A 22,507-nucleotide genomic window follows, 5' to 3' on the forward strand; every position below is an offset into this window, starting at 1 on the left:
AACTTTCACATAGATGATCATAAAAACTCATGTGCTGGTAAATTCATGGAATTGCTACAAACCTTTGACTCTGCTCAGCATGTTACGTGACTCCAAATCCCTGGAGCCTTAGCATGACCATGGTTATGCAACCTTTGACACGTTTTTTGGCTATATAATCTTATTCCGGTGCGGTCAGTCCTTTATAACCTCAAAAGTCCTTTCCACGGCGTTTGGGGAGGTTTAGCTAAGTGCGCCCCTCCCTCCTCCCCGCAGCGATGATAGCGCCTACGCTCCAGGTAGCTACCCACACACTTTCGCCTCGGGCTGGCCTTTCCCATATCTCGTAACATCCTTGAGGCTTTGTTTGTGGGTAGGCCTGGTGAGAATATATTACAATGTTCACAATAGCAGCTAATGTATTACAATACCATTAACTACAGGGCTTGATGAGAGAGTAACGCATTGAATGCAGTGCCGGGGGAAGTTGTGAGAATATAGTGCATATAGGGCTCGGGGAAGTTGGGAGAATTCTCGACAGTTATGCAAACCCTCGACTGCCTCTCGGGTTTGCATAACTGTCTCGAATTCTCCCGACTCCCCCTCGTGTTTAGATGAGGGTATGGAAACACGGAAAACGTCCTCTATTGCTTAAGTACAAGGCAAAGCATCGGTTTGTGACTTAGAACTGTTCAGCACATGAATAGTTTTACTGGGGTCCACAATGGGACCAGGGTTCTTCTCTATCTTGAAACTTACTTTAAACTTACAATAATTAACTCTTTGGTTATCACTCCTGAAAAGTGACGAAGGCAAACACGTATAAACAAAGAATAATATTTTTTAACTTTCTGCATCTCTTTAAATCTTCTTTGATGCCGCTTCGATTTAAATTTAACATAGCGTTGAATTTTAGATGATACTGGTGTATTTTTCCGATTTTTATAAAAGACAAAAGCTTTCAGCTTTCGTTTCTTCTTCGACAGTCGTTTAATTCACGATCCCCTCTGGACACGGCGTTCTCATAAATCCTTATCGTTGGTGTAAAGAAACATCTCATAAAAAGACATGATTATAAGTTTCTTCATTAACTTTATTGGGGCCGTTGAATAACTTTGCACACCTGAATGTGACTGTTTCACTTCAGGGAGCATAATGTAGTCATCAAATGAATTAGAGACTTTTCTGAACATCGTACATGTATACAATACATAAACTTTACTGCTTGTAGATGATCTCCATGAGATGGTTGTTATTACATTGACACTACTGAAAAGTACAATCTACTCCACATTTCAAAACAAGTAATTACAAGAAAGATTATCATGATACGGATTCCGGTACGTATTTGTTTTGCTTTCCCATAGACCTCGCGTGGTTGGATTTTCAATATGGCGTCTTTAAGATTCTCTTTACCTCATTCTTGCATCGATCAACATCATTTTTCTTAGTTGCAGTAGCACACACTTTTGCATGGTTATAGGTTTACGTAATACTTCTGACATTTTTCACTTTCGAAACTCTTCCATCACATTCGCATTTTGTGCTCACAGATAATCTCAACTCATGATCACCAGTGACATACATTGGAACTTAGCATGCAACTTGGCAATATTTTCGATTCACTAACCGATTCGTTGCTGTGCCGCTAAATATTTTTTAGCATGCATGCACTCCGAACACTTTTTGCTCTGTTCATTATCCACTTCAACTTTGCAGCTCTTTACTGGGTTGCCAGTATGGCAAACCCAGTCGGAATCTGTGTTTAATTTCGTTTTTTTATTACTGGGTTGCCAGTATGGCAAACCCAGTCGGAATCTGTCTTTAATTTCGTCGTTTTTTTATTTTTCGTTTTCTTTTTTTTTTATTTTTATTTTTTTCCGTGTCGGTAAAAGTCTTGCCTGTCACTCCCCTGCTAAATGGTGTCTTTGTGCATAGAGCCTTCTGCGCGTATTTTCTTAGGATCGAGAGGGTAGTGGGAAATGCGCAGATTTCTCTGGTAGACACAGTAGAACGATTAACTTAACCGGCAATGGCGTCGAAAGTCATGTAACGCGAATGGCGTTTTAGTGGATCTTTGAACAAAATGTACCCTTATGAAGCTCAATAATGGCAAGCGAATTGGATACTGAACACGACAGGCGGTTGAATGTTAAAAGCAACGAGTAATGGACTTCGACAACAATCTGTCGCCCGTCGAGCCGTAATCAAAGTGAGCTGTCTTCCTAAAATTTTGCCAAGTGTAATGTTTTGTACAACACTGAAACCAAATGAACAGTTCTCTGGTAACTCAGTATGGGTTCAACAAAGACAGAGAAGGAATCCATATAGTGGATCTGTTATCTCAGTTGTCTCTCTATTTGTATTTACCTGTTCTCAACTCTGCACAGTCTTCCGGTATAACAATTGGAAATTTCACTAATAAGTCATTGACGTGAATGGCGTTTTAGTGGATCTTTAAACAAAATATACCCTCATGGAGCTCAAGAATGGATCGTCAATTGGATGAGCAAGACAGCGCTGAAAAATAAATATCTGGATTTTAAGCGACGAGTAATGGTCTTCGACAACAATTTCATTTTTCGCCTTTGGATATCAAGTGAGCTTTGTTTCTAATATTTTATCATATAAAACACGGAAATCAAATAGCAATTTTCTTATGGATTTAACAAATTAACATTGAGGGAATCGAACGCCTACAAGAATGCAACACAGTGTTTACTCAAGTCGCATCTTAGTTATCTGACAATTTACATTTACCGGTATTTTGTACTCAACTCTGCAAAGGTGTAAAATATTTGGAAATGTGACAGTGAAGAATTATTTGAATGAAATTTGTTGTCGCTTTTGTGCTTCATTATTTACGGTCAAGGTTCCGAGTCGAAAAGGGTTTGATGTGAACTGTCAAAAATGTATTTAATTGCATCTCTTAAAGTAGCTACTATCCCCAAAATGATGGAATTACCTGGCGATAAATAACCTCGTCTTGGAGAGTAAAGTTTTGACTGTCAACCTGAAGAGTTGGGCGATTGTGATCTTTGTGTTGAATTCGCACATTTCTTGTCAAACTTTATAACACTTGCAAGAAAAAGAAAACTAACAAAAACAAAAATCCGTTATCTGTGTCAAATGATGATTTGACAGAGATGCTTCACTGTTTCGCGAGTAAACACGCCGCGGTAACTTCATCACGGCGCCCGCTGAATCCGATGTCACTTTCGATTTTGCGCTTTTACTTGTGCAGCCAAAAGTACAATAGCAAAAATCTCCCAAAATGTTTGTCGCTGATCGTTGCTTTTTATATTCGGGGTTCAAAATTAATGTTGTTTTCATGTCATAAATGTTGTTGCTGATGACAAAATATTTTATTCTCGATCGACCGTCCAGAAAACTTCCTTCTGCTCTTCCCAGAAACTTTGTATCACTATTTATTTACTTTTGCATCAATATTTGTTTCGCATAAAGCAAGCTAACAAAATCAGTTCTTGCTGGGTCCGCATTTGTTAGCGTTAAAATAGAATTTTCGGTCCAATGCTTCTGTTTTGAGGCGTATATTATTTTGGTCTCCCATCCAGATACTAACCCCGCCGGAAAGTGCATAACTTCAGCGAACTTTAGTATAACAAAGCTGTCAGATGCGTAGAGGGCACGCTTAAACTTGTGGTGAAAAGAAGTTGTGAGGGAACTTGAAAATTATCAACATGTCAGCCCAGAAGCCAATGTTTCTCGCTTCTTTTTTATTTTTTATTCTTTAGAGACTGGATTGCTGTAGTTCAATACCACACAATTCAGTGCCTTGTGATTTTCTGTAACACATAATACAGGCAACCCAGTGTATGCTTCACGGAAGCATCTCGTTCGGTATTAAGCGGTAAACATCACCTTCTTAGACCCCAGGATTCTTTTGGTCAGCCGGCTTTGCCGATTTGTGGTGGAAGCGTAAAAAAAAAAAAAAAAACTGGCTGGAAACTCCAGTCGTTAGTCCAACCCAAGGAAATTGTTTGGTACCCTAGAAACCTTGCTTAAGGGAAGAGCTGAAGAGCCTTACCCACCTATTAGATCTTTCAGCAGCATTTGATACAGTGGATCACCAGGTTCTTTTGTATCGTCTTACGTTTCGTTTTAGCATTGTGGACAATGCGCTCGAGTGGTTCAAATCATACCTGTCTGATCGTCACCAGACCGTAATAGTAAACGATGGCATGTCATCCAGTCGCAAGCTACGTGCATTACGGTGTTCCACATGATAGTGTCCTTGAACCTATTTTATTCCTACTTTACACCTCGCCCTTGGGTGATATCATGAGATATCATAAAGTCAACTCCCATCTGTATGCAGATGATACGCATTTATACCTCACCTTTGAATCATCCTCTGTTGACCTGGCAAAGTCAGTGATAGAAGACTGGGTACGAGACATTGATGCTTGGATGATAGTCCACATGCTTAAAATGAATAGGGACAAGACATAACTAATTGTCCTTAATGGCCGTCATCGCCTACTCCCGCCCCGGACCTCATCTTCAGTCTGTGATGTGGAGGTGATTTGTAAGTTATCACTAGTTAGAAATATTGAGGTTCTTTATGATATTACAGCATTTACGTTAAACTAAAAATGAGGTTAACCTTTACCCTTACCTTATAGTTGAAAATAGGTAGCAAAGGGGCACTTTATGCTAAATGTGAAAATTTGGGCTGCATCACATCTGCATTTCTGGGCCTAAGTAAAGAGAGAAAGGAGGAGAGGAAAAAGTTCTTCCCTTAAGGCAGGGGTACACCTGAAAGCCGTTTTCACGCCGCTTTAAATCGGTTTAATGGAAATATCTCGTTCGCGTTTCAAGCAATAGAAAAACCCTATGCTCAAAAACACAAATCAATGTTTTGGGATGTTTTGTAAATTTTTTGGTCATTTTTTGTTATATTTGGGAGGAGATAGTTTTTTTCTCAAAAGAGTAGTAAAGTTTGGAGAAATAAGAAATAGTTAACATTTGATGTAGTTTAAAAATTAGAATTTGAAGTTAAGAATTGATATATGGACACCCAAACAGTCCCTTTGCAAGATGGTGTGCTCTTGGGTTGAGGGCAACTGTCTGTTGGTGTTCCAAAAATAATTTTCTTTCTTTTATCCCTTCTTTAAACCTCTTAAAATGCTCTTCAAATTCACGTGTACCCCCTCCTTAAGCCGCGGCTACACGAGCGATTTTTCGCTTTGCGCCGTTGATGCGATTTTTTTCAAATTTTGTCGTGTCGCCTGCACGCGAGGGTGGCTACACTTGTGTCAAATTTTGGTGACAAATTTAAGGCCGCGTGAATCGCATACTTCAAGAGACCTGGGCACTACATTATTAATTCCTCCTTTGATTTTATTGGCTAAATACTCTTTAGTGGCGTCGCAAGCGCGGGCAAGATGTTGCAGTTTCAACTTTGGCGACTTTTTTCTTGCGATTTTTTCACCTGTTGCGTCGCCAGTTCAAGGGTGGCTACACGTGTGATTTTCATCGCGCGCTGGCGACTCGACAAAATTTGAAAAAATCGCATCCCCATCGCGAGCAAAAAATCGTTCGTGTAGCCGCGGCTTTACAATGACATCTGCGAATGTTTAGACTCTGCTTTATTTCTTCTTCTTCTTCTTTCTTTCTAGTATTTTTTGATAAGAACGACAAACCGTAGGCCCCGTCTCACAACCCATCAATGTTCATAACCGTATGGGACATAAAAGAACCCACACACTATTCGCAAAGAGTAGGACATGGACTTCCTGGTGCTGTGGTTAGTGGCCTCTGTAGTATATTATGGTTGGGGTGGTAAAGAGCACTGCACGCCTCGTTGGCTATTTACCATCACATATCCAACGCGCGCTCGTGGAATAATTGATAATTAAACGTTGCGTTACACTAAATCTGTGTTGTTTTAGAACATCCGTGCATGAGGTCAGGCAGTTCTGATGAATCCGTACTTGAGCTGGGACCACTGCAATTAGGTGACAAACCTCCAAGTCATTACACAGCTGTTAACGAGACTGCTGGGTGAACCACAGGCAGTACTTCTGGCTTTTCTGTCCCTGGGATTGATCAGACAGTACAACAGTGAGAAGGCGATTGTACGCAAAGCAAGGGAAATATTCTCACGAGGCATATTCATGGTAAAAGGAAAATCGAAGTGAAAACTGCAACAAGTAAACCATTTCTCCTTAAAAGTGGAACTTACCGAAACCATTGATAATATGAAGGCAAAAATTGTAATCAGGAAAGAATAGCACAAGCTGGACAGCATCTCCTTCTTAATGGAAGGTAACTGGAAGATGACTACAACATTGGGTATTGTGACAAACTTTTCTTGTTTAGTCTACCGGTCCACATTCAAATTTCTGTTATGATGCCAAGTGGGAGAACTATCACACTCTCAGTCGAATCATCAAAAAGTATTAGATATGTGAAGGGGAAAATTGAAGATTTAAAGAAAATACCAGCTCTTCTCCTGGGGCCCGGTTGTTTAAAAGCCGATTAACGCTAATGCCAGATTAAACATTAACAAAGGAGTTTTTTTCTCCACTCCCAAATGCTGTTCAACGCTGATATTTGGCAAAACTGTACATTAGAAGAATTGAATCTTGAAAAACAAAAATAAGCGAAAGAAAGTTTTACCAAAAAGTTGAAAACATAAAACAAAAGTTTACGCTCATCCTAGACTTATTAGGCCGGTTGTTCTTGTTACCCGCCACCCGTCACCTGTTACCTGTCACCCGCTACCCGTCATCTGTTACCAGTCCTTTGTAGAAAAGACCTTCTGCAGCTTGCCCAAGATCTGTGTTTGGCTCGGTGTTGTGGTTTTACTTTAGAGAGCAGGGCCCGGTTGTTCGAAAGCCGATTAACTTAATCCAGGATTAGCGTAAACTTTTGTTTCCTGTTTTCAACTTTTTGGTGAAACTGAGTTTCTTTTGCTTATTTTTGTTATTTGTTATTAGCGTTAATCGGCTTTTGAAAAACCGGGCCCAGGTATTAGAAGGCTTAATAAAAGAAATAAGCACAAATGTTGCACTTAGTTGTCTGTTGTCTCCTAGTGATCTTTCTATGGTAATCTCGGGCGCCGGTCCACCCTAGGGAGAGGTTATAATTGAAAATTACATCTTCCAGATGCAAAAAAAACGAACTTGTGAACTAAAGGATAAACCAAGTGAAGCCACGATCTTCGCAGTTATGAGCGCAATTTTTGCAATTGCGTAGAGAAGCCTGAAAAATTCAGGACTTCAACGGGGTTTGAACCCGTGACCTCGCGATTCCGGTGCGACGCTCCAACCAACTGAGCTATGAAGCCACTGACGTTAGGAGCTGGTCATTTGTGGGTTCTAATAGTCCCGTGAGGAATGAATCAATGATGAAATTGTATATGAAATGAATCATATATGAACTGCGGATATGAAATCAAGTGACGCCACGATCCTCGCAGTTATGAACCCACAAATGACCAGCTCCCATCGTCAGTGGCTTCATAGCTCAGTTGGTTGGAGCGTCGCACCGGAATCGCGAGGTCACGGGTTCAAACCCCGTTGAAGTCCTGAATTTTTCAGGCTTCTCTACCGAATTGTAAAAATTGCGTTCATAACTGCGAAGATCGTGGCTTCACTTGATTTCATATCCGCAGTTTATATATGATTCATTTCATATACAATTTCATCATTAAAGGATAAACATAACGTACACGAAAGCTAATGAAAGGATCCTAATAAAAATTTTTTACATCTCAGTCATACTGGCTTAAGCCGATTGAATTGAAACGTTAAATGGTTGCAAAATCCGCGTTATCTCTGTCTTTGTTAATTGGTATTGTAGCCATGCGTGTCAAAATAAATTGAGTTATTGGGTAATTACTCGATTACTTTGTTCAGTGCAGCAAAATGGACAGTTGAATTACGGGGTGGTGACTTCTTTGCCTAAAAGCAACTCAATTAACGAAACTATCCCTTTTCCAACAACAACAAGGATTCAAACAGCTTCAATTCTTAAAGAGTTCGATGAAAAACCGGATTTAAAACATGCGTTGGGCAACCAAAGCGATGGGAGCTGCGTTGGGGTTTCAGTGTGAAAGTACAAACGGCTACTAACACTCTTATAACTCTTTTTTCATTATTATTTTATTAACCCGCAGTCTGCAGTCTGCAGTCTGCAGTCTGCATTTTACCCTCAGTCTGCATTTTATCCCTGGTCTGCAGTCTGCAGTCTGCAGTCTGCGTTTTACACTGACCGGTTATTTGGGTGGTTTTTGGCAACAGAGGTTAATTATTGGTAATGCGTTACCGTTGCCGTTAGCAATGGGTCGCAAATTTGACACTTTTATTGCATTATCACATTACGCATTGAATCCACGTTATCTATTATTCCTAAAAATCTAAAAATATTCGTGCCTCATCATTTTTCGGTCGAATTTATGCCCAAGAAAGCAGCTAAATTGCAGAAAATTTTAGTTTTGCATCCAAAAATTCGTAATCAACGCTAAAATGACCAAATTTTGCCTGGAAAACATATTTTACTGTTATTTTTCTTAAATTTTTTCGTTCAACTCTCGCTTTTATAAAATGTTTCAGTTGTCTGTAAAAAAGTTATATGCTGTTGGAAAGCTTATTTCCTTAGCTTTAAAATGATGCATTTTTTCCCCCCTACCTTTAACTATTTTTTGAGAAAAAAAAACATTTTTCGGCGATGGCTGATTTACCGCGGTTTTCTCGCGGTTGGGAAAGTAGGAAAAAGAGTTAGGCCGGTAGCCAGGTTTTTAACCTCAGAAAAGGATCTGTTTCGTCGTACGAACGTGTGAGGACCTGTGAGCCAAAGAGCCTATGCTGGTATGACTTCTGGGTGACCCCTTAATAACTTCTTACTAACCGAGCGCGAGGGCCGTACTGCCAGGGAAATATTGGCCCGAGGTCGTGGCAGTACAGACCTCGCTGCGCTCGGTCCGTACAAAAACGACCCAGGGCCAATATTCCCCAGTACGGCTCGAGCTAGCTCGGTTAGTGAGTAGTTTATTATATGGTTTTTTAATTACCTTTTGCTTTGTTTTTGCAAGCCCGTAATCGGCCCGTGGGCCAGTCACAATTAGCCAATCAGAGCGCGCGTTATATCGGCTACAAACCCCAACTTGAAAAAAATTGCCTGGAACGCTGCACGTACCACAGGCAACCCAGTGTTCCCTCACGGAGGGTCTAGTTCCCCTTATGTTATCGTTGCAAAAGGGTACATCAAATTATTGGTTATCAGTAATTAAGCTTCCATGACGAAATTCTAGGCTCGATTACCAGCCCCTGTTTCGGGAAATAAGCCAGCGCTCACTCCCGAAATCTCGGCTGGACGCGTGAGGTGAGCCATTGCTAATCTCCGCCAATCAGAAACTCGCCTGCACAAATCCGTCTGGCATAAATGATATGTTTTGGCTGCGAAGGTATTCTTTGACCCGGCCTGTTCGAGGTTTACAGTGATTTAAGATAGGAAACAACCAAGATTGCGACAACGAAAAGTGTTCGAGAAGCTGGAGAATGGGAATTGTGTCGTTTTCTACCGCCTGAGTTCGCAAACTTCACTGATTTTTCAGTTGGCGCCAAGGTCAAAATGCGGTTTTCAAATCCACTGCTATTGCAATTTTCTCCTCATGCTTCGCTAATGTAAGAGCAAGTAAAATTCCTTAAGATCAATTGAAAGTACTGCTGAGTTTATTGCTGGCAAAACGAGGGGGCCGATGAGGTCGACTGAGAGCTAGAGCAGCCGAGGATTTCGTTGATGATTCGCCGGTTGAATTCAAACTCACATCGATCATTTAACCGCAAACTCAAGCGCGTATCATCTGGAAACTTCGCACAGACGTTTTAAGCACTGTTATGTAATTACTGTTTTCTTAAAATGCTATTTCCCCGCAACTATTAACTTCGCATAAATTATATTTTGAATTTACGTCACAGACACAATCTATCTCTCACTCGTCCAGCCGTCTCTTCTCGGAGAGGATACCCGAACTCGAGTGAGCGGCGGAAATCGAGCCTACGAAATTCTGGCTCGAGAATTTAACGCTCGTATTGTTATTTTATTTGTCGTCAATTCATGCGATCTTATGTGTCAGAAAAGACGACAAGTAGCCGAGAAAAGGGCTATTTCTCATCTCCTTGTTTGTTTGTACATTTGTCTTTATCAAGTTCAAAATAGAACTTTGCTCTATCATAAGTCTTTGTTTATTATTCCACCTCATTCATTCACGCGCGTGCTACAATGTGGGCGAAGCATCTAAAAATAAATTGGTTCGAGCAGTTTCGGAGTAAAAGTAGAGAATGAAAGATTCTCTGTTGCATGGTCACGTTGGGTCACGGTCACCGTCACGCATGGTCACGTCGTCGTTATGCAGAGTACCACAAAAATATGCCATAAAATTCGTGCTGCACGATAATTTCGTCATTTTTTCACGAACAATATGATTCTTGCTTTGTGGCGTTATCGTTGTCGTAGCTGCGTCTTTGCTTGAACTCCCTAATAGTAAAAATATGGCACAGCTCCCACAACGCTCGTGTTGCAGCTCTCGTAACCTGCTATATTGTTTCGTATTGTAAGCGGCCTGTGTTGTTTTAAGTCCAAGTCATTGTTTCAATTCTTTAAGTTTTTTGTTCTTGGCTTGGGAAACGAGCCAATCACATGCATTATACGTTACGAGAGCTGATACATCACCCTCCCACAAAAGCGGGCAATGGTCACCCGCAGGTTTATCAGGGACAAAAAAGGTGCCCTAGAAACTTAGGTTGCTGACCAGCGGTTTTCGTTAAAACAATGGTTTGCTGGGGGTGCTCAGTCTCGCGGGCTCAGAAAACCTGGTTGTGGTCATTGTTATTTAAGGTTTTTCTAGAAACTTGAACTGGCCAAAGGTGACTGAGAACAATGAGGTAAACGGTAAATAACCTAGCACGGAACGAGAGAGGTGGTAAAAATCATAGGTACAGGTGAAACAAAATACGAATGAAGCATGGTGATCGTGGCGAATGTGGAACCCAAACTTAATTTCATTATCCCTAAAACTACTTCTCCTATATTTATTCCTAAGGTCATCTTGTCAGAGATCCCTAACCCATTAAAAGTAATTGCCTGGTTATCTGTTATCCACTGCAAAAATCTCCCTCTGAAAAAGGAGATCAGTGGCCACTTTTTCTATAGCACTGACCTGCAAACCCTGCAATAAATTGTTATCAAAACTGTGGACAATTTCCTTGAGTGAAAATTCAGCTCACGTTCTCTGTATCACTCGGGGGTTTGATGACAAGTACACTATGAGGACACATATTGTTATTTACTACATTCTTCCAATAAATTATATACAGGTTAAGTGATTCTCCCAAGCGAACGGGGTGCCAGAGCAAACAGGACCTTTAAAATGACTTCACTTTGAAGAGGGAGTTGAGCGGAGTTTCAAAAGGGAAAAGCCCTGAAGAAATTTAAGAAACTGTTACCGCTTTGAGCGGACGTGGGTAGTTTCTTTGTTTTTAAACTTTTAGAAGTTCCAAATACATCTGTCGTTGCTATGTGAAAAGTCAGCACGAAGTTGGAGTGAAATGAGGTGGTGTGGCCGCTAGGGAATGGGACCGAGCGCTACCGCTCTCTTCCGCAGAGATAGGGAATGACTGAGAACGAGACAACAAAATGCCGTGATATATGATGAAAAACGAGTTTTTTCATATATGATTTGATACATTCAAGAGAGGACAGAGTGAAAGTCGTGTGTAAAGTAGACATTTTTTGGAATATACACTTTGCATGAATATGAGTCAAACTTAAAAGGGGCTATGTCACGCAAAATTTTGTAATTTCATGAAACCCAAAATGCCCAAAAAGTAGACTGAAACATTACAATAACCACTTTAAACTGTTAAACAACATACGAAATCCAGCAAAAGGAAAGAAAAGCATGGATGGAGACAAACGCACGAGATTGAAACGAATTGCATTTCGGTAATCCTGGCAAATTGGCTGGAGAAAGGTCGTGCTCAAATTTAAAATCATGTTGTTTGTGATGTAACGATAATTTTATCAGTAAAGGAATTCCACATTACCATTTTCGACTCTTAAACTCGTGATTAACTAAAGATTTTCCCGAAACACTCTAAAATAACGTAGCATGACGAACCTAACTTTTGAAAAGTCTTTTGGCAATTTGACTCTATTATTATGCAAAACTTGAGCTTTATTTTTCTTATGACGTGAGTGCAATCAAAGAATAATTTCATGGAATAAGGGGTTGGTTTTTTTTAGTTTTTTAAAATCGTTTTTATGTAATTATTTAACTTAATTAAAATACAGGGCCTTTTTAGTTACGAAGAAGTTCCCGATCTTGTGACTAACAGCCTAGTTGCAACTTACGATATTGCAAAGAACACAAAATGTGAAAACATTTTGAAACAGCTTAATTCTCTAAATCTGATTAGTCTCTTTTAAAGATATTGACCAGCTCAGATCTTAGATGTTCTCGCCTTAAAGTGAGACAGTGCTTTTCATTATTTACTTTTGTATGGTAAGTCAATTGATATCCATGTATAATAACCAAAACTAATTCTAACCTAATTTTTCTCTCGACTTAATTTAGGCTTCATAAAAAGTTTTTTCAATTCATCTGAGTGCGTATTCAACCTAGTTAAAATGAGAATGACCAATTTAACCTAGACAAAAACGGATTCAACCTGAGAGCGGATTTTACCGACATTTTATTTTTACATGAGCTCGGATTCCTCTGTTCTTTCCGGGGGGAATATATTACATAACCCCCAAATCAACTGTCTGAAAAGCTGGGTGCGCCTTTGATTGTTTGAAGGGAAGAGCGGGGCTAATGAACAGCTAATTTAAATGCGAGGGGATTATGTATTAATATGCAAGGGATAAGTCACTTATATGCGCTGCGCCCTCGGGTAATGCACGAGGGTAATAAATCACATAACCCATCGCTTCAGGCCGATGACTGTTACATATACCTCCCAATACGCCATACAATAAAACCTTTTTAAAATATTAATGGTCCCTCTGGGTAAAAAAATATGTGAAATATTGTGAAATTATATAACTATAATCCCTAACAATGAGACCAGGTGATGATGATGAAGTGACAAGTCCTATAGCGCTGGCCACTAATTGGGGGAGTAAATCGAAACAAACTCAAATTAACGCAAATCAAATCAGATATTGACTTTTGAGGAGAGGGGAAAACCGGAGTACCCGGAGAAAAACCTCTCAGAGCCGAGTAGAAAACCAACAAACTCAATCCGCATGTGACTCCTGTCTGGGAATTGGACTCGGGCCACATTGTTGGGAGGCGAGTGCTCTCAACACTGCGCCAACACTGCTCCCCATCACTGCAACAGACACCTTATTCAGTGAGTCTGCCAATCCTATCAATGTGTTCAACTGATCAAGTATCACATGTTTGTTGCACAACACTCTAATTCGCTGAGATATTTGTTTCTACCCATGAGCCTGACATGTTTCCGGTTACATCAGCAGTGTCCCAAATTCGCTGCAATGATCGTAGTTTAATTTATGGTTCTCGTAAACAAGCCAGTACAGATTCCTTTCCACGGATCGGTTATTCAAGACATTTTGTGCTTGAAAACTTGACATTGAGAGGGTACATTTGAAACTGATGATCCTCTAGGGGAATGTCAGTGAACTGTGGAAACATTTTTTCTTTTAATTGTTAGTAGCAGACCTACATTAACCTTAAAGGCGAGTACGAAAATTGACCACCTCTAGGCTTAGCCCTGAAACTAAACGGCTAATGAGTGAGAGAAGACGTGTAAAAGCTCTTCGTAATCGTCTCCTGTGATCAATCGAAATTGGCCGAGTATCTAATTGACCGTTGTTTTAAGGCCTGTGAAAATGATAACTATCATTCTTCATTACTTCCAGCAAAATGTTGGCAAGGTTATAGAAACTTCGGATGGAATATATTAATATCCGCAAGAGAAAAACCTTGGCTCAGGGAACTCGATCAGTTTATTCGAACGGAAGGGATCACTTGTAGTGCGAGCGATTGTCCATCTACTCCGTCCAAAGAAATATATATATTTTTTCGTGAGTAATGAGTACAATTTGGTAAGGTAAATTTTGTCGTCATTCTCAATTATTAACGGCCAAAGAAACGTTCATGAATACAGAGAAGTGTCAATTTGGCGTTATTTTAATTTTTAATGTGCTAATTTCGTAATCGGTCCGTAGCTCTTAGCCAGTCACAGCGCTTGTTATACATAATAATAGGTTTTCCAGGTAGAAGATGTATTTGCAAAATTAATAAATTATAACGTGATAACGTAAACAGGGACGGATGCAGAAATGGCAGAAAGAGGGGGCCGAAAAAATTGCGCACCTCCCCCCTACATGCCCTCTATCCGAAAAATTCACGTTAGTAAAGATGTATTTGAAATACGAAAGGCTCTGAAACTGAACTAATTCTCTGAAGTAAAACCGCCTGATGCGCACTGTACCACTTGAAAGTCGGTTGGGTACAGACAGGGGGAAAAAAGGGGCCCACCCCCCTCCCCCCCCGCCCCTAAATCTGCCCCTGTTAAAAGTAATGTTTGCAGCAGCACGTACGTTTTTACGGTCTTGTGTCACGGCGGTCGAGTCGATTTTGTGTAGTTTAACCAATTACTTGCTTTTACTCCCTTTGCAACTTAAGGTTAACCGCAGAAATGACATTTAAACAACACAACTCAAATTAACTACACATACAAAAAGTCCAAATTAGTGCTTCATGATTTTATTATTTCAGCAATGGTACAAACTGGCTTAGTTCAATTCAGTGAGGCCGGTTCTGTTTGTCTGTGCACAACACGGTAAACACTGACGAGAAACCATAAACTAGCGAGAAAAAACTGTAATCATGGCGGAAATCTAAATATAGTTAGCCATAGTAACTGCCGTTGCTTTTACTGCAAACCTACAATAGGTGTTATTGTCACATGTACCAGGCAAATACATCAACACAAGTAGTGCCATTGTTGTCTCCCTCTGAACAATTCGCCCAGTCTTGTCCATACCATATGTGCAAATCCTGGTTCTTCAATAAACGTAACGGACTGGAATGGCTACTTAGAACAAGCTCTGATGATCCTTGCTTAATTCCTTCAAGAACGTAGAAGTGCTTTTTCTGGTTGCAGGGATGATTTCCGAAATTGAACATTTTCAAATCTTCCTCTGTTGGCATAAGGGCTTTTTTGTTGGCATTTGTGATGATCGTCATAAATGTGTTGCTTGCATACCAGTATAAGCGGTTGGTACAGCTCCAGTAGGAAGCACCGGTAACCCTGTTGCATTTGATGGATCCGCTTCTGTGCACGAGCTTCATGGCCTTTACATTTCCAGTTTTAGTCATGTGGAAGGCACCGTATTGATCACCTCGAGCTCCAAAGCAAACCGGATCTTCGTTGATTTTTTGCCACACCTCTAAACATAAAAACAATTCTTTTATTACTAAAAAAAGTTATGTTTCGCTTTGTTATACACTTTTTTTAGACCATTGCAACATCATTAACAACAAAAATTGTCATGAAAACAATCAACTAAACAAAGGAACAGCTTAAGCAAACAACTGCCTTGAACAGGTGTATGGCATTTCCATTGCAAGCTGAGAATTCGAGATGAAATTTGTCCTCTTTATGGCTCACTGTCCTGCTCTAATCGCAATATATTGTACCTGCATCGTGGAAGTTGCCAACTCGAAAGCTTCGCTTCTTTAGCAACTACGCATTCTCTCTTGTAAGTTCATTTGACATATGTTCTTCTTTTCTGTTTTTCATTAAGTTTATCGTAAGTCTGAATAATAAACTTCAACTTGAATTCGATCTTAAAGGGGCAGTGTCACGCCATTGCATCAGTAAAGACCAAAAACTAATGCTGTAGTTTTGTTACCAATAACCATTAAAGTGCACTGAAGCTGTTCTCTCTTCTTTTCAGCCAAGGATGGAGAGGATGTAAATCGATTGAAACGTGAAAAAAGTGGCCAATTTTTTCAAGTTTGGAGGAGGTGTCTTGAGGAAGTCGCCAAAAATTAAATTAGTGGGTTGTCAGGAGTGATGTACGTGTGAGCTAATGTAAGGCGTTCCAAACTAAATCGTCCTTTTCCAATTAAGCAAATTCCGTTAAAAAAAAGGGCAAATAAGCATGTTAGACAGCACATTTCCGACAGAATACTGGGGATAGAGGGTATTCTACAATAATTGAGGAACACAAAGTTGAAAACTTGACCACTTTATTATGTTTCTAACGGAAAGTACACTTTTTTTGACATCTAAAAGGTTATAATATTTTACGGACTGCGTCTAAATGTCATCTTAAACATAGAGAACAGCTACGAAACCCTCGGAGCCCTGCATAACATTCAAATAATACAATACAAAAGCGCTATAAACCGCGGAACGCTTTTTTATTCCGTTACAAGAAGCCTGTTCGTCGTTTAGCCAAAGAAATCGAATTTTGGCTTTGTAATACCTAGTAATATCATTTGAAGTTATGTAAATTGCTGCAGGAACAGGAAATCGTGCGCTGTTATTTGTACTTTTGAGTCCGATTTTCGGATCCAAAATTCCACCCTTGATTTTAATGTTTGGACTTTACTTTTTCAGCCCGACACGAAGTTGATAACTTTTGATTCCGATTTTCGGAGCCAACATTCTACGTTCTCAGCCCGACACGAATGCTGTTAAATTTTGAGTCCGATTTTCGGAACCAAAATTCTACGTTTCCGCGACGATCTCAGCCCAACACACCTTTCGACAACTTTTGAGTCCGATTTTCGGACCTAAAATTCTACTTTTCTATCTTCGTATATATCTGCCCACCACGAATATTCATACAGCTTTTGAAACTGATTCCCGGACCCAAGTGAACTACCAATATTCGTATCCCTAAAATTATGCACAAATTACCTACATATCTTGTGTTACTGATTTAGTAACACTGTCTGTAAACGCTTTGTGCGTAAAACATCACTGAAGCGAACTATCAGTCTGGTTGTAGTCAAAATAAAGACTAGGAAAGGCATAACGCGTAAGGGCCATCACGAGAATAAGAAAACCACTTCCAAAATCTGCTTTCCTCGCCTTTGAGCGTTGCTTGTCAGGATAAGCTCTAATTTAATGCCCTTTGGGCGTGCTACACGTTTTTTTTTTCACATTAATGCCGCGAGTAAACATGAGTTTACTTTTTTCGTTGAACTGACAAGTGTTGCACGTTGACACTGAAACTTCAAAATATACTTTTTCGATTTGTCAAGCAATCAGGAGACAAAAATATTTAAATTTGATTAGAAATCGTTATACTTTTTATAATCAACATGCAACATCGTCGCGCCCGCATTGGGAGATTATACCCTATAAAAGCCATAGAGGTTGTTAAAGAGTTTTTTCAGCATCATTGCATCAATCCTGCTGTGGCCGTCTTTGAGATAAGTTGCGGTCTCTGGTCGGGTGTACTTATCCCATGTTAACGTGAAGTTTGAAAGCAAAATAACATCCTTAACGGCAGAGCTTCTTTCCACGCTACGTTTCTTCGATTCGTTCTAAAATAGTCGGGCTTCCAGCTAGACTTATAAGTTCCTTTGCAGTAGTGTATTGAAACATGGTCAACATATATAGCGGTGAACTTCCAAAAGACAGGTATTTTGTCCCAGTCGAGAAGATTGATGGCTTTAGAAAAACCTACTTCCACTGAGTCGGCTGTATGGTCCTCCACCTCCTGGATGGCTCTATTCTCTTCCCTACGGAGTGGCCCAGTGGTGATCTTAGAAAAAAAAAAACAACAAAACAAAAAGAGACCGTTTTTCTTTTCAACTGAAGCGACACTGGTTAGCTAGCCCAAAACAAAAATTTGATTATATTTTTATTTGCTTTAAAGTTAATACAGATTCTTAACAAATTCCTTGTTCCGTTTCTAACACCTTGAACTAACCCCCTTCATAGCATAACTTCCTGTTTAATTAAAGTAAAAACTGTAAATCGCAGTTTACATTTAAGTCACTTTATAACATTTATGGTTAAGTTTTTGTTTCTAAGACTCACAACTGTTCCTTGAAGCCTTCCTTCAAATTTCTTAATTAATCCATTCCTGCGTGGTTGTGCGGGTTCCTTGCAAATTCCTGGTTTTAGGGTTAGGGTTAGGGTTACCCTAACTCTAAAACCTTTCAAATGTTTATCCAAATCACTGTAGTGTATTTGACTACATTCACAAAATCCTAGAGGCTGTCTTTTACGTGCATTTGACTTCTTTAGTTTAAACTTAAATGGGCAGCTACCTAATGGAGAGTTAGAGTCGATGGAAGGAAACTCTTCAAATTCCACAAATTCTGGCGATATTTTCGGAATTGATCCTCTACTTTGATAAAATGCAGTTGCAACTTTTTCACTTGGCTATTCGCATTTCCTCTACAATAGAAACCTGAGGAATTTTTTTAGTAAATCAAGCAGTGTTTTGATACTTGAACCTGCTGCTCTAAACTCACTCGCTGTTAAAACTGATATTTTCCATTTTCTTGCAATTTAAAATTCTTGGTTTTCACGTGACGTCATCAAAATAAAAAAAAAAGGGATTATCAATCCTGTTGAGCTTTCAGTTTAGTTAGTTATTAACACAGCTGAAGACTTTTCTTTTCAATTTTTTTTAGGTTTGATAGGGTTTTTCGTCGTGTGATAAAGGAAGGTTGAATTCTGAGCTTTTGCGTGACATCATATGGATCGTTTCACGTGACGTCATCATTTTCTAAAATCCAAAACTAAAGAGCCACGAAAGTTTTTATCCTCATCAGGCATAAGAGGCGGTAAATTTGTATCCATTTGCAATTTTAAAGCTCAATAGCGTGCTTCGTTTGGAAACCAGAGCATTTTGAATTTCTGAGTTATAGCGGTGCGTGACACGAGGCGACGATCGAGTTTATTGAGAAACATATATTTATCTCATGGTTTTGAGCCTTTTTAGAATTTAAAGCATTAGGAAAAGTGCTTAGGTAAATAGGTGTTTGTTCAATACAGACGATCACTCGCCTAGATAGCCAAAGTAAGTAACAGATGTTGACACTATTTTCCGGCCGCCATATTGGTGGGCCACAGATGTACACCAACATGGCGATTTGATACTGGGCTCTGTAAATTTCTGCGAAACATATCGACGAATATCTGAAGTTTGGGGAAACGCACAGGCCTAAAACTTGGAGAAGTGTCTTCTTCATTTATCTTCTACAACATCACGAATTCTTGACTTTTTCCACCGGATGGTTTTCGATTTATTTTTTTATTGCGTGACAGTGAAAACGATCTATTAAAATGGCGGCAGAGAATGCTGTCACGTAGATAAAAAGCAACTCATGTGTACTCATGCGGATGTTTATGAGCCTTCAGAAGACGATTACAGGCTTTTTATAGCAAAACTCGATGACATATGTTTTTGTTAGCTTCCAGCTGCCATATTGGTGCCCCTCGGAGGGACTAAAACATCGCGTGTCTATACAAAGCCTTATATTCAAGTTTGAGTAAAACATTTCTTCGAATATCTCCCGCACGAAACATCGCGCAGACCTGAATCTTTGTGGGGTTGTTCAAGAGACAAAAGAAAATGAAAATGAAAAGAAAATGAACTTGACTTTATTTGTTGAAAGGTTTTGATGATGGTGTGACAGTGAAAACCGCAAATAGCAAAAACTGTGCGTGATCGTGGAGACTGTAAAGTTAAATTGATACCAAAGGGCAGATTTCAAAGTGAATAGGGGTAACTCCCGTTACAAATTTTGCTTACAAACGAGATTTATCATTCGATCGATTTTCCATTAAACTTTGCAAGGTGAAACAATCGGAAATGTGTTAAGAGAGTGGCGGCTATCGCAGCTTAAGATATATTTCCGAGTATAAATACAATACTGTGTATATTGTACATTTATTTTAGTATTATATTTATTTATGTCAGGGACACCTGGGAGAACAGATTACTAAAGGTGCTCCCTGGTTAAATAAAGCTCATTATTATTAACTTTTCCTGTGTTTTAGCTATTCGGTCTTGTTTTTCCCTGATTGAAATCAGATAATTACCTAAGTTGATGATAGGTTGTTTCCTTTGTGTCGGAATGTCACAGTCAAAGGCCATTCTCTCCGACTGTGAACTCAGGAAAGAACTGATAGAAAAACCTGATCGACCTCAAAAATTTCACCCTTAAAAATTTGTTCGCACGTGTCTTATTATTATTATTATTATGAGCAAATAATTGGAAAGTGGAAAGGTATGGTAATTAAATAACTGATTCGAGCAACCTCAAAGAACGCCTGATCACCTTATTTGCTGAGAACTTGATTTCCCCAAATTCTGATTTTGTAGTGATTTTTAAAGTGAAGTCAATCCAGGTAAAGACCTACGCAGTCATCGTAGTATTGCATGGGAGACTGTTCACGCGTGTGTAAACGTACAGCGCCCCCTCACGCGCTCACGCTAGTTTTCATCGCTTACCAGTTTGCGTTGAGAATAGAAAATGAAACGGCTAATGTTATGTTCAGGCACATATCATAAGTGTTAAATCATAACTTACTCATTACGTCGTCTTTTTTTTAGAGGTGAACTAATAAGTTATATCAGTATACGGTTTGTTTTCAGATTGGACTTGAAAACTTTCCTTTTCAGTGAAAACTATGAGCTATGCAGTTAAAAGGTTTGAAACATCTAAAAGGAAATGCATTGAAAAAAATGCGGAAAAACATTCTCATGCTATTTTGCAGCTATTTTGTGATGCTATTCAGTACCTTTTAGTCTCGGCGTAATTACGCTGTTACTACTGACAAGAAGGTTACGTTTAGACCGAAGGCTGGATTGGCTCCCCACGATTAGATTAAATTTATAAAAAAGGTAATTACGGCTTACCGTCCATATTACGTTGTTCTTCTTGGTTTAGTTCATCGCTTCAACAGTCTGAATAATTCACGCGTACTGTTTTCTCCTCCGTCAGAATCTCTGAGTAAGGTTACATCTAGAGGTCGTCGTTCGGGCTCGAACCGTCTACATCATAACTGGGACAATGATCACGAATGGTTGGGGTCTTTGAAGTTGATGCCGGAATGAGTCAAGGCTTTCATCTGAGAAACTGATCAACGTTAAACCCCCTCTTAGTTTCAAAGGAGTTCCTTCGATTCTGGACTTTGATGATGGAGACGTCCGCTGGACTCATCACTTGAAAACCCGATAAAACTCCAGTTTCGACGTTTTTGGTCACCTTCCATCTTTTCTGAAGTTTAGGTAGTAATTGCAAACTCGATAATTGTTTCGGAATTTATAATGATCATGAGCGAGGGTACTTTACTTGACCGTAATGGGCAGATTCTCCAATGTAAAGCCGGACGCACACAAATTATGTAGCTCAGTGTTGACAAGCTCAGTTTACGAGGAGAATTATAAACATGTTTAGTACATGTGTGGCAAAAAACTGCGAACAGAACATCCTATTTTTACATACACAGGATGGGACACGTAGCATACGCAGAGATGAAAGTCGTTACTTGGGCGAAGCAATTCAGAATACAAATTTAAGCGTGACCTCCAGACATTGCGCGGACTAAATTAAACAGTCGTGGCCTATTAATTTTGAATTTGACATGGTAGCTCTCGTGACCTCATGTTCATCAAATCGACAGATGTACGCATGTACTGTAGTATATCGTGGGCGTGAAATCGAAAAAAAAAAAGAAACATAAAAATGAAATGTGGTGTTAAATGCTAAAAATGTGGAAGACGTTCAACACTCTAGCGATCTGGAGAAGCACACAGCTTGGTCTGTTTATGATCACATCTGACGAATGACGAAATCAAGATCGGCTTATGTGAACACGACCCGTCAGATAGTCGTTCGTGACCTTATCTCAGTGCCTTATTGAGTTTCATCATCTCGCACGCACATTAATCTTTTCACTTGTTAGTAACTGCAGCGTCGTATAGACTACACTACAGAGCATTAAAGACTGCACGAAAGGAAACAGGCACCGAACAAGTCATCGTCTAAAGCAAGTACAAGAGGGGACAAACTTATGGTCAATCAAGATTCAAGACAATGAAGCCTTCATTTTTCAGAACAGCCGGACTTGCATATTACGGAAAGACATATTCGGTGGTGAGGAACGTTCCCGTCTTTGAACACAAAGTTAACCACAAAAAGTTCAAGCAGTGGAGGTATGCTTTTCTTTCTGTTTACAGTTAAGTGTTATTTAGACTTAACTGCGATTTCTTGTTTATACTTTGAAGCCATAGGTACGCTACCCTGGATGCCAGAGGTGTTTTCTCTCCTAGAGCGACCTCTGGCAGCCAGGGTATAGGTACGCGCCCAAATAATTTTGTAACCGCCTCCTATGTAAAATAAAATCCTCAAACATAACAGTCATTGCTTCCTACCAGCGTTTACCGGAGTAGGACTAAGCATTCTGCCTATATTACAAAACGGCACTGCATATAATACACTTTAACATATTATGTTAATAATGCAGAAAAATATCAGTTTGTC

General features: G+C 39.6%; 1 protein-coding gene and 1 long non-coding RNA gene across 6 annotated transcripts in view; one reads left to right on the forward strand and one right to left on the reverse strand.

The window, feature by feature from the left end:
- Nucleotides 1-14,733: 14,733 nt before the first annotated feature.
- The window catches only part of LOC138030284 (uncharacterized), a 19,128-nt gene continuing 11,354 nt past the window's right edge, over nt 14,734-22,507 (reverse strand). Inside the window, exons 1-3 of one of the 5 annotated variants that reach the window (XR_011128058.1) lie at nt 20,881-21,568; nt 17,689-17,766; nt 15,295-15,432 (exon numbers count right to left, since the gene is read on the reverse strand). Coding sequence is in view for 1 of the 5 variants with exons in the window: in XM_068878179.1 (XP_068734280.1) it covers nt 14,945-15,432 (488 nt within the window). In the remaining 4 variants the exon portion in view is untranslated. The other 4 variants (XR_011128059.1, XR_011128060.1, XR_011128057.1 and 1 more) reach the window with 4 other exon arrangements.
- Nucleotides 21,905-22,507, forward strand: part of LOC138030285 (uncharacterized) — a 5,985-nt gene continuing 5,382 nt past the window's right edge. The window contains exon 1 of the long non-coding RNA XR_011128061.1: nt 21,905-22,179. This is a non-coding gene — a long non-coding RNA (uncharacterized lncRNA). The remainder of the gene's footprint in view (nt 22,180-22,507) is intronic.

This window comes from Montipora capricornis, chromosome 13, assembly GCF_036669925.1.
Source record: "Montipora capricornis isolate CH-2021 chromosome 13, ASM3666992v2, whole genome shotgun sequence".
NCBI classification, from domain to species: Eukaryota; Metazoa; Cnidaria; class Anthozoa; order Scleractinia; family Acroporidae; genus Montipora; species Montipora capricornis.